Source organism: Ptychodera flava, chromosome 7, assembly GCF_041260155.1.
Source record: "Ptychodera flava strain L36383 chromosome 7, AS_Pfla_20210202, whole genome shotgun sequence".
NCBI lineage: Eukaryota > Metazoa > Hemichordata > Enteropneusta > Ptychoderidae > Ptychodera > Ptychodera flava.
The window spans coordinates 11,957,395-11,970,751 of NC_091934.1; the positions used below are offsets into that span (position 1 = coordinate 11,957,395).

A 13,357-nucleotide genomic window follows, 5' to 3' on the forward strand; every position below is an offset into this window, starting at 1 on the left:
TATGGCAGTTTCTTGTTGAGTTTTAAGTAATAAAGAAAAACTGCCAAGAAGAGTTGAAGAATGACGCGTTTAGATTCAATACCCCCAGATGTCAGATATTGTGTATGCTTTCAGTACTTGTATTCAGAATCACATGATGTCAATGAACCACAACAAATCGAGTCCCTCATTTCATTCTAGCATGATACCTTGCACTATCATTAAATTGGCGCTATTCAATGACCCATCAACTAAATCTCATGTTTTTCATCTTTTCTGTATTCAACAGGAAATTGCGGTATATCTACTGAGCTTTGACAGGCATACAGAATGGCTGACAACGGACAAGGTGGAAAGGTGAGCTACAATTTAGGAGATTAAAGCCATCAGTTATATTTTCTCATAATAATTCTGTTCAAACTGATGTTACACACTCTGTGATTTACCGCAGACAAACAGTGGAAAGGAGAGAGTCGCTTCCTTTTGGAATTAATGTCGTCAATTGTGTATTATTTGAGATGCTTCTTTCAAAGGTCAGAACCTTGAAATACAATGAATTGTGAATGGTTGGCAAAACATCCTGGTTGATTTACCTAGATTTGCTGTATATTAGAGGCACAAATGAAAGTCATACCAAATTTTGCTATCTATCATAAATTTTATGTTAGTGCAATAAGTTCGTATTCTGAAATTTCTATATTTTACAGGTGTGCTCAAGAAACTTAATTTGTTTAGTGGTAGCAATAGTTTTAATGTACATGTATCTTAAACAATTACTCGTTTAACCCTTTTACCACCATGGTTTGGTCCAAATCCATTGTTTTCAATGGTGATTGTGGACCACTATACAGGGAATTGGGGGTGAAAAGGTTAAGTATTCAATAATGATCTTACACAAACATTTTACTTCATTTGAATTTTACCAAATGTAATGACTTCTTGTAAGTCTTTTTCAGAAGAAGAGTAATTTCCACAAAAAAATCAGTTACGATTTTGTAATGATATGGCGCAATGAGCTACCGGTAGATGTCAGCATCATGCAGATTAGCCAACAGCGCACAAATTGTAAACCTTACTGTAGTGTAGCAGTACAGGAGGTTTTAAACGGCGTTCGTGTCATTTATATGATCAATGTTTTGTAACCATGGTTGATTTTGAGAACTATATGTATGCAATCCGTAAAACCACCAGAGACATTGACTTGGCACCTGAAGTAATTCATTTAATTTATTGAGATCATAATTTTAGACTTGACAATGAAGGCAATCTCACAGTGTTCCCATGGCTCTAACATCATCAAGTTTTGATCAAAGTGTGCCATTGCTGCAACTTCATGCATTATTAACTTCATTACACTAAGCAATCAAAATACTGATGATGAAGGTTTCATAAGCACTGCATATATGGACTGAGTTTTTTTGAATATACCGGTATGATATTATATAAAGTCACAAGCATGGCAAACGCACTAGCTTTTTCTACCCTCCAAGAAATTCTGATGAGGACAGCTTGTTGGATGCTAATACTTTGCCGTGAATACCCAAGCATTTCAGCTGTGCATGCATACCACATCACAGATAATCATGAAGAACAAGAATAGTGTCTCCCTGAGAACGTGTGCATCAATTGACAGTGTTCATCCGCTGTGAGACTCCCCAATGTCTTATTACTATTAGTCTGTTTGTCGTATCATGCTTTTATCCAAGATACGAAATCAAATATCTTGATCAGGAGATGATCTTATTCTATAAGTGATAGACACCCAACGAGTAACAGATATTCTCTGTAATTTTAGTTTCTGTTAAATTTTTCAGTTTTTCAGTTTTTTCAGTTCTGATTTTAAGGAGATATGGATATCGTTTTGGATAGTCTTTCACATTTTTAAGTTTGACAAGAAAGCAAATCACATTTTTTCTCAAATAATTGTTTCAGTGTCTGTAGTTACAGAATCTTAAAGGTTTCACAAAGATGTTTCTGCAACATTTGTGATATTCATGTTGCTGGTATTAAATCCCTTCACTTAGTAAATATGTGTAAGAATCAGATTTTCAAAGGTGTTTAGCTCTTATTTGCTATGGCACTGGGAACTACCGTGATCAATTGGCACTGTCTGTATGCTTGACATTTCTAATCATTATCGCAGATATAGCCTTCAGAGTTTCTTAGGCTTCGATGTCTATTGAAACATGATTTTGCCATTATATGTCTGTGTGTCTCTGCGTCTGTTTTGTCGGTGACACTGCTATCTATTCTTCCATCCATTTCAAACCCTCTGGCCATCTTTCCATTCATGCACAGTCTGTCAATTTGTCTACTCTTTATTGCTTTACCGAATACATCACATTAAATGTGGACAAAGCAGCAAGTGTTAAGTGTTTTAGCATGCCAACGAGTTTGACATAACTATAATACCATCGTTCTGTTGTAGAAAGATCTCCCTAAATCCACTCCCCAAAATATTTGAACAGTTTGTGAATATTATAACTCCCACGCAACTATTCATCAAAACGTTTATTCTTCCTCATAAAATATGGATAGTTCCCTGTGCACAGCTTCTCTGGCCAAACTGTAAATGTTTTGTGTTAGAATTTATGAATAATTAATTTTACATTGAAACTTTGCAAAAACTCATTAAAAGTGGTATTACGTGAAATCAATAATGCATGGGCAGTTGAACTGAATATGTATCAATGTCCGTTTATATTAATATTACTCAAGAATGAAGTACAATTTTAATGGCCGAAGAATGTGCAAAGTTTTCTTGATAGATAGTGTAGCACTGTTAAACTCTTGAGTTCTGTCGGCATCGGCACAGTACAAGCTGAACAAGGATTTTAATGGCATTTCCTTATTATACCGTTTTACATCCGAAGCATCTGGTGGCAAAACTCAGCATCCTGTGTGAGGAAGTGACGCACTCCTCATTGTTATAGCAACTGCATCATTGCATGCTTTTACACAGTCACTGAATGTTCTGTTATACAGAAATCGTGCTGATAGTTCTGTGCTATCGTAAATGTTTGTTTAATTATCCAATAGCAACAGCATCTTGAATTTTTAGATCATAAATCAGAGCCTGGTGTTCAACAGTCCCGTGTTTTATTAGCAGATCACCAGCTGGTTTGTTTTTTCATGTGTTTCTGTGTGACATGTTACACTGAAAAGCTCTGTTTAAATTGCTCCTGATATTATCTGCCCGCCCTTCGTCTCTGCCAAATATATCAAAGCGCCACCAAGTGGCAAGAGTTTGCAAACTACAAGTTGTGTGAGAGGATTGTCAAAATAGTTTTAAATGTGACATCAGTAGGAAAATAATCTTGATTGAGAAACTTTTACTTCAAGCTGTGTTTGCTGTAACTTGATTTATTTGGCATCATTCTTTTCTGACTGCAAAACACAGTATCTTGTATGATCTCAAAATCATGTCAAAGAGAATGTCTAGTATTCATGATGTCAATACAGCCTTGATAGTGTGTAATTTGCCAATGTTATCAGCAACAACAATAGTAGTCCAGGGTGCAAATTGCACATTATGCGTCTTTTAAACAAGAAGGCTGTTTATATTCCTTTGTATTTAGACCTACTTTAGGGAAAGGATAAGATTCTGTTGTTTTATAGAGAATGAAACAATGATTATCAAAAATTACTCATCAGAATTTACTCTCACAGTACCCAGGGTATCTAAGTATTATCATAAAATGAAAACTATATGGTCATGAGTTGTATACTCTAATTGAACCACACCTCATCCCATTCAGTGGTGTGTGACCTGCATTGCAGAATGGTGTTTGAAGCAGCTGTATGTTACCGATGTGTTAAGTAATTTATAATCCTGGTGATTCTGATCACGTTGTACACTACTCACTGGTGTCAGACTTACATTGCTGAATTTGGCTTTGAAATGAAAGGCAGATAACATGTTAACTCTTTTGTATTTTTTAATTTGCTCAGACCGCAGAGTGGCCGTATGTTGCTGGTCAACAGGAAACAGATGAAGTCATACCGCCGTGATGGATTCTGTTGGAAGAAACGAAAAGATGGAAAAACAACTCGGGAAGATCACATGAAGCTGAAAGTCAATGGAGTTGAGGTAAAACTCACACATACAATAGGATAACACGCAATCAGGAAAATATAATAGCTAATCTGTAATCTGTGCTATTAAATGTATATTGTTATTTTCCTGGTACTTGGGACTACTTAACCTTTTGAACTCTGATCCTCAGGTGACCTTTGATACCAATTATCATGTGGGGATTTGCCCAGCCCTGGGTTCAAATGGGTTCATACATGAAACGATGCGTACATTTAGTAAAACAGGATGCTACATCTAAGTGTCAGAAAGTGTAACCTTATAAAAGACAAATAGTTTTAATTTCATTGTTGATTGTTGATTAAAAGAAATAGTTTGGCTGTAACAAGCACTTGTTTCCATTTTTGTCAGGCTGACAATTGTGATTGAAACAATTCATTTCCCTGGCTGCTGGGTTGAAAAATGAACTGATCTTTTTGGCATGACTTACTTGTTTCTTTGGAAACAAATATACCGGTACACTACTGTAATCCATTAATGTGCATTAAGCTCTATTATTTGTATGTGGACTGATACCTTTCGTATACCAGTGGTATAATACCGGTATTTTCAGGCAGATCACCAAAGACAGTAGGCCATTTTATGGACAAGTGTTTGCTTTTGTATGGTAGAAGCATGGACTATTTAAAAATACCTCATGAGGTTTTGATGTGTTTTTCCAATGTACACTAGTTTTATTCTCAATGTGTTGATGTGGTGGGTGCCAATTTTTCTAAAATTCTGGTTTCAGTTGTAATGGCAAAGATTTGAAAACAGAAATAAACACTTCATTGCTTTTTATTTTTTCCCTGTCACTACAGTGCATATATGGCTGCTATGTACACTCGGCAGTTGTGCCTACTTTCCATAGGCGATCTTACTGGCTGCTTCAAAACCCTGACATTGTACTGCTCCACTATCTCAATGCGCCCTCACCAGACGAACCCAAGACAAGTGCTCTGTCCATCTACACTAGCATAGAGCAAGAACAGTGGACAAAGAAGGACCTCATAGACCAGATAAAACCTATGTGTAAGCATCTTATATCCTATCAGTTAGCCTTAGTCATTATGTTCCTGTTACTACTAATACAATAGATCAAAAATATGATGCGTCATGAACGGTAAATTCTGTTGGGTAGCAACTGAAAATGGAAATAGACCTACTTCTTTATGACAGTTGATTCGTAAAGGGACAGTATCTGACAAAGATGCCAACATTTGATATAAAAAGACTACCAACATACATGTAGCAATGGAGCCAATGTAGTAATGTTGTTCTGATATCTATTTGACAGTTTCAGGCGTACAGTTACCTATCAATGGTAAAGACAGTATACTGGTGAGTATTGTCCTGCACATCTACCATACCATAAATCATATCAATACATGGTTGTTTATTCCTGTTTCAGATCCTCTGACTACAATGTTTGTTCCTGTATTTTACATCCAGGATTTTTGCTGACTTTGTTTCGTATCTGTATTATTTTCATTTACTGGGGTCAAACTCCAGATAAATTCACACTAAAATGTCTGTGTTCAAATGACTCCGATGAGATTAACTTTGTTTGCAATAACGACACCAAAAAATCTGTTGCTGTGAACTTATCCGACGTTGATCATTAATGGATATAAAAATCGAAGTAGCTTTTATTGTTTGCTTCTGTCTAGTTTGGTACTGATATAAGATGCATGTTAACTGAATTACGATCAGTACTTCTTCATGAAGTTATATTAATAAATTCTTTTACTTGCTGTGTCAATCATTAAAAGTTATTGCAAAGGATAGTTTCTGTACCATGTTAAAAAAGTCAAGTATTTGTCTCATGACTGAAGAGATTGTCTTCTAGTCATAAACTTGCAAATATCAATTTAACCATAAAGTAGCTTTTCAAGTGATTGTAGCTTGGTCATCTGTTAGCATACAAAGCACTGTACAGTTGAAAATTTCTGAGAAAGATAATAGCGTGAATGTTCAAATCAGAACAGACCTCTTAATTCTTGTACAATCCCCCTTTCCATTTTTGCACCCACCACAGGATAACAGTGCCGTTGAGTCACTGGTGGATCAGATTCTAAGCCAGAGCTCTTCCAAACACAAGTCTTCAACATCTCATACATGTGTGTGTCATGTGCCTGGATCAACTCAGCCAAGTGTCAATGGACTGACAGACCACAAGGGTCAGCCGCTACAGCAAGGTCTGCTGTCACCAGTCAATATTACAACATGTACTACAGCAGGTAAGTCCCTAACTCTCATACTCTAGGAGTTCCTAATTGACAGAAGCTATAACTTTTTGGTGTAATTTCATTTTGTGTATCAACTAGAGATCTTTTTCCTTATATATTCTTATATGTTGGAGTACCCTGTGTTTGGCATATTATTTCAATGTGTACCGGTATGCTTGTACCGGTATGTGTGATGTGTAATGCTATTGCCAGAAAATATATTGAAATGTATTATGACAGCCTGTCAAAGAAAAAATCTCCTGCCACAATTGCTTGTTTGCTTGTTTTGTTTGCCTTTCTGTCCCTTTGCCATGCTTTGTTTTTTTCAATACCTCATATTCCATGGGGTAGATGGTGTATGCATATTTATGAATGCAAAGGTGCTTGAAAATTAAGTCTTTAAGAGACCTCTTAATAAAAGGCAACAGAAAAACAAAATCACACCGTACATTATATAATTTTGTAGTAATGTAAAGGTACCTGTAGAATACACCTTAGGGACAGATATTCGGACTCAAATTTTTGTGGGGCTCTTGGAGTACGAAAACTCTCCGTCATCGTACTGTAGTTTTTTCAAAAATTGACAATTTTATTTTTCCTCATAGAGTTAACACAGGGATGGTGGACATTTTGAATTTCAAATATTGGTAAACGTTAGATAATTTGTTTCTCTGGTACAAAACTTTGCATAGAGACCCCCAATTTTTATTCACAATCTAGTAAGAGAAACATAAAATATACGTACAAATAAAAGTTTCTTCTATCTGATCAGTTTGAATTTGACATTGACCGCTGCTAACTTTTCTCTTCTGACGCAGTTTCAGGTTGTGTGAATACCATCACAACATCAATACAGCCGGTCAATTTTACAAACATCGCTGTCCCATTCAACCAGAGAGTGACCACTCTTCCAGCCACTACAATGACCGGTCATTTACAGAGTACAGCCAACAAAACAATACAAGTGCTTGTTGCTCCGGCCAAACAGACTTTGAATGGAGAGAGCCACACTATAGCGCAACCTAACCCAGTACTGACTCTAACATGTGTGCCAACCACCAACACTATCTCCCTAAATTCAGCTGGACAGTCTGTACCGCAGATTACACGCATCATTACAAATACCATCGCACAACCTACACAAAATGTTCTTATGAGTCTACCAGGGACAGTGAAACCGGGCATTATAACGCACTCAAGCCCCGGCGGCAAAGGCACAGTTGTACTTGGAGCAAGAAATGGACTGCCTAACACAGGACTTCAGGCGAACTCTGTGACATCACTTCCTGTTACATCATCTCCTGTGACAGTGACACAACCAAACCCTAACACCATGGTGGTGACCTCATTGCCGAATGTAACGGCGACTCAGAGTACACCGATACAGACTATGGTCAAACAGGAAGGCAACTCACCATCGTCGTGTTCGGCCTGCGGTAGCATCATCACCCTGACGTCTAGTGCCAACAGCAATGCTGCAGTCGTCCCCCAGGAACATAAACAACACGACAGAGAGCCTTTAGTGTTACCGGGCAGTGGAATGAACAATAGCGCCCTCAGTGGCCAGATAGCTGTGGATTGTGGGATCGTACAGCAACAGCCGACGAGTCAACCAAGTGCAATAATGAATACTACTGAAGCTTTAACGTTCTCAGAAGCCATCTCAAACAGTGTGGACAGTGTCTCTACAGCCGACAGTTTTCAACAAAATATTACTTTACCAGTTTCAAGCAGCAACCCAATGGATACTAACAATCCAACTGACAGCAAATCAGGAGAAGAGAACTGCAGTCACACCTCTAGCCTACCCTTCATTAACCAATCACCTTTTGATCTTTCATTGAGTGACAGCTCACCTGGCCAATCCCAGAACAGCTCTAACTTTATGTCCATGATGAACAGCCAATCAGAGAACAGAGACATGGGCAACTTTGAGATGACAAATTATGAGATTGATCAAACCTTGATGGCAAATCTAAGAGAGTCCGCCCAGAACAATCTAGAAGAGAATTCTCTTGACGCTTTGGATCTGCTAGGCACCCCAGCCACCACAGACATGGATTTCAGTAGTTTTGATGCCTTTGAAATGTTGGACAGCCAGCTTGCCGATTTCCTTCCGCACCTTCAGCATTCCAGTCACTCATCCACTGGAATAGACAACCGGGAAGGAGATTCCCATCTGGATCAGGAAAACACAATCATTCCGATCAACCAGCCACAGGATGACCAGCAACAGCAAGGGTTTCCGGCAGTGGCCAGCAGCAGCAGCCCGGATAATCCAGGATTTGTTGAGGGTGGTCAGAGCAGCCATGACGTTTCAGTGGCGTCTACAAGTACTGGCCCGGCTAGTAGGAGGACTGATGAACTGGTTGAAGTGACAGATTTCTGTCCAGAATGGTCATACCCTGAGGTGGGTACTATTCCAACACACATAATAGACCACTGTAATGGCAATGTTCTTGTTTTGCATGGACTTATATCGCCTTAAATTAAAATCATCAAAGATAAGCTAAAAAAGGAAATGGCAAATTTTACTATGTTTAGGTATCTCTATATACTTTAAATGAAACAATGTTGCGTCAAATGATTTTCATTTTTGTTTGCATACAGTAAACTAGAGGAGGCATTACAAGAGAAAATTATTATTATGTATGATTTCAAACATTGCATAAAAAAGATACAATACAATATTTAAGACTACTATTGGCTCTGAGGTACATTTACATCAGTGTTTTGCTATAATGGGCAATGTACAAAACTCATCAAAATTAACCATTATGAAAGAAACAATGTGTAAAGTTGTAGTCAACAAATAATCATCAAAATTTATAACTTTCACCATTGTAGTTTTGAGAATTGCAGCATTTCAGATGTGAAGAAATGAGGGGCACATACAGTACCTGTATCAGCGTAACCTTTGACCTGAGTAATTTTCATAATTTTGCACACAGGGTGGTATCAAGGTACTAGTGACTGGACCTTGGGATTCAACTACAGCTGTCTATTCATGTCTATTCCATGGATTCAGTGTTCCTGCAGCTCTGGTTCAGAATGGAGTACTCCGATGTTACTGCCCTGGTAAGTATCCAGTACCAGAGTATACGGAAATGAACTTGATTTACTTACAAACATACCTGTACTTTATCATGAAATTACATCACTTAATAATACTCACTCACTCACATGATTTATTACCAACATACTCATTCTTCTTACCTAGTGTAATTATTTTGTTACTTGTTTCTCACATACATACTTATTAATTTACTGACTTGCTGGCTCACTCAATATACATTGTGTTTAATGACAGTATAGTATAACATTGGTCTGGCCATAGCATGTGAAAATCCAGAGTCCAACAGGAACTACATTGATAGTGACATTGATTCAATAACAGTGTCAGAAGTGAACCAAAGTACTAGATTCAAATTCATTTCAGCAAAATGTTTTGTCACTACATGCACAAGCATGTCTGACAGTATTTTGTAAAACTGTGTCGTCACAGCAGAACTAAAACAGGCTCTTCTGTTGTTACAATAGTGCTTGCAATTGTCAGAGGTGACTGTCCTTGTGTTGATTCCATGCAGCATGTCTGTACTGAATGTTTCAGAGGCATTGACATTTTACTCAGACATCTCTGTGCTATGATATCGTATATATATGATATTGTATGAGCAATACTCAGGGCTTGTGCATCAGAGAGACATTGCAGCTAGAGTGAATGTCTCATCGGATAAAATGTGAAAGGAAAGTTGAAAAATAGACTCAGTGAGAAGTTAACAAATAAAAAGTAGTGGCCAGGAAGAATTTTGATTGAGAATTAACATTGAGGAAGCACTACAGAAAGGGAAAATATTCAAGGAAATGATAAGGAAGTTGTTAATTATGATCAAAGAAGCTTAAAGATTTAGAACAGATGGGCAATGTAAATATTGAAATATCATTGAATTCTTTGATTCTCGTTTATAGAAATGTAACAATCCTCTTGACAGAATCTGTCAGTATAAAATGTATTTAAAATGTCAGATATACCAGTATACCGATATTTGAGATGTCACTTGACATTACCGGTATACCGTACAGCTTGGAGGAATCAAATTCCATTGTTTGAAATAATGTCATGAACTTACTTGCACTGATGATTCACATCACTGACAATCAGATATTCAAAGAGTGACAAGTGATACTGTTTAAAATGTCTACATGTGTTCCTGAGTTCATGACACTACTTCATGTGGAATTAACATCATCGGAAAAATTCAGCTAGTTAATTATCAGCGATCAGTTTGCGGGCGTAGTATGCAGGTTACATAATTGTACTCTGTCTGAAAAACTCTTCATCTGCTGATGATGATGTTCATGTAGTTTACCATTGTTTTTGCTCTGTCCATAAAATAGCGTTTCTTGTTGTACTTCCAAAACCTTGATGAAATACTTGGTGCTCAACTCGTCAACACAACCCCAGGCTCATATATGTACAACAATATTGTTGTTGACAACTGAAGTTTAGTCTCAGTAAAAATTCATTTGTCAACAATAACATTACATAAAGTACACAATGGTGACAATATTATCAAGTGTAGCATCATGCGTAATATTTTTTGATATTTCTGATTCTTTGCAGCCCATGAAAATGGCTTTGTACCTTTACAAGTTGCTGTAGATGGTGTGGTAGTGTCCAAAACTGTCATGTTTGAATACAAAGCCAGAAGTATGCCACAGAGACACTCTACACAACAGGAGTGGCTTTCATTAGATGGTGAGTTATTTAGTTGAGATCTGATGTATTCTTGTGACAGAAAAAGTTGAAGCCTGATTTCACACGATATTTACCAAAAAGCAACCATCAAACATTCAGAGAGATGTTTTAGATTTCTATAATTAAGCCACATTGTCTTTGATAATTTTAGTATTTCAGTCCTTTGTGATCTATTTGGTTTATTAAATTCAGGTGCTTACATGCGTATTTGTGGCAGACATATTCATCCAGGTTCCAAAGCATGCAATGAAATACTTTTTAGCAGTATGGTTGAGCTCAAATAGTAGGCAATGAGAGCACAAATTTTTGGCAAATACTTACGGAATAGAATAGTATGGCTAAAAGTGCAATGATCTAAACTGTAGTGAGTTATGCAAGAAGCCTTGTGCTCTGTACAAACAACTAAAAGAACAAGATAATATCTGTAATTGTACAATCATTTCCTTCAACATTTTCAGAGTAAAACATAGCATCCATGCAAGCTTTAGTGTGTTTCATGGCAGAACACATTAAAAAAGATGAAAATTTTAGACTTTTGTTTGTACTTTTTCAAGGTTTGAAGGACTGTCGTTGCAAAGAAAATCAAGGCTCATGAAGCAATAGTATTCTGTGAAGAACCAAAATCTCCTCAAATTTTCTGATATTTGAAATGGCTGCCATTATCTATGTTAACTATACAGAAAAAAATGAGTTTATTTTTTTTTCAAAAACAAAACAGTCAAAAGTTAAGTACAAGTTATAAAAACAGTTTTAAACCTTAATTGATATAGAGAGACTTCAAATATTAACTGTTGATGCCCTGCAGAGAATCAATTCAAGATGGCAATTTTAGAAAGACTTGAACAGATAGAGAAGAGAATGGTGAACAACGGCAGCCAAGAGAAGAACACTCAGGTATGTGTTAGATGAACAGTGTGTTCTGTTAGATGAACAGTGTGTTCTGTTAAACTGGCATCATTCAAGCTGATGCTATAGAGTATATTTCAGATTTCAGAATCTATGACAAGGGTCAGTGATCCTTATAGAAATTCAGCAATACTGCTGTGAAACCCAAAACTGAACATGCAGATTTACAAAAATGATCATAGTTCTGAAAGGTAGTGTACTTTCCTTCAATATTTGAGATTGCAATCTCTGACCCCCCCCCCTCCCCCAGGGCAAGGCTTGTAGCACCGCATCCCTAGTTATACAGAAAGAAATGTCCCAAGAATGGAGTTATGGAGGGACGTATCTTACATCATAAGGATTCAGAGAATTTTTTTCTCTTGTCACAGGAGAACCAATCAAACAGTGGCAGTGGTAACAACTTATCATTTGAAGACAGATTGGTTGAGATCTGTGAAAGTCTTGTGAAGAGAAGATGGTCTGACACTCAGGAGCTGTACAATTCCTGCTCTGTGCGTGGTATGACTTTACTTCACATTGCTGCAGCCTTAGGATATGACAAACTCATTACTCTGCTGGTGCAGTGGAGGTAGGAACTCACACATCTTAGTTTCTAGATCATAGTTTTATTTTAGTGATATTCTTCTGTACTTGTGTGTGCCAAATGGAATAAACCAAATCAGGAAAATGGCAGTTTTATTCTTCATTCAGAGGACAGAGAATATGCAAACATATGACGGAAATTTTTTTTCTACTATTATGTGTTTTCTGCTCCTAGAAAAAACTTGCTGGTTTGAATTTTGTTGATAGAATAATGGTCTGGTAGCTGTAAATGTTGATGACGTTTTCACTCTTTTTGTTTTGAATGTCAAGTTATAAGTTCTTTGTTTTTACTCCCCAAACCTGTTGAAACACCTACTGTTTAACTAGTCAACAGGGTTTGACTATTTGAGTAAAATGCACTAAATTGCTAGCATTTGAATTCTAGTCAGGACCAGAATTCATTTGTTAAATATTAAAAATACTGTCAACACAAGTACAGGATGAGTTGACAAGCTAAATACTGTGCATCTCAACACGCTATTGGGAGTAAAACTAGAATCTGTAGTTGACATTAAAAACAAAAATAGTGAAAAAAAATCAAAAGTTACAGCTGACAGAGGGTTTTCAATGAGAGGTTTTTCAAATTCTTTCTTTCATTACTGCAGGGCTGATTCACCCAGTGTTGTCTTGGAAATTGAAGTGGACCCTCTCAATGTGGACCACTTTTCATGCACTCCGTTGGTGAGTAGTTTGATACCATCATATACTCCAAACTTCATTACCTAGCGAGTCAATGAAACCAGTTCATAGACAAACCAACAATCTGATAAGAGTTTCATGATTGTAAATGTTGGTGAAACTAAAAGAAAAGCAAAGACAAACACGTATTAT

General features: G+C 37.0%; 1 protein-coding gene across 1 annotated transcript in view; it reads left to right on the forward strand.

Annotated features, from left to right (window-relative positions):
• The window catches only part of LOC139137821 (calmodulin-binding transcription activator 2-like), a 117,775-nt gene that overhangs the window by 86,966 nt on the left and 17,452 nt on the right, over window positions 1-13,357 (forward strand). Inside the window, 11 exon segments of the mRNA XM_070706087.1 lie at window positions 269-336; window positions 3,931-4,069; window positions 4,873-5,083; window positions 5,349-5,392; window positions 6,090-6,291; window positions 7,098-8,689; window positions 9,231-9,357; window positions 10,904-11,038; window positions 11,844-11,932; window positions 12,313-12,512; window positions 13,132-13,207. Of these exon segments, the coding sequence (XP_070562188.1) occupies window positions 3,947-4,069; window positions 4,873-5,083; window positions 5,349-5,392; window positions 6,090-6,291; window positions 7,098-8,689; window positions 9,231-9,357; window positions 10,904-11,038; window positions 11,844-11,932; window positions 12,313-12,512; window positions 13,132-13,207 (2,799 nt within the window). The 5' untranslated portion in view covers window positions 269-336; window positions 3,931-3,946.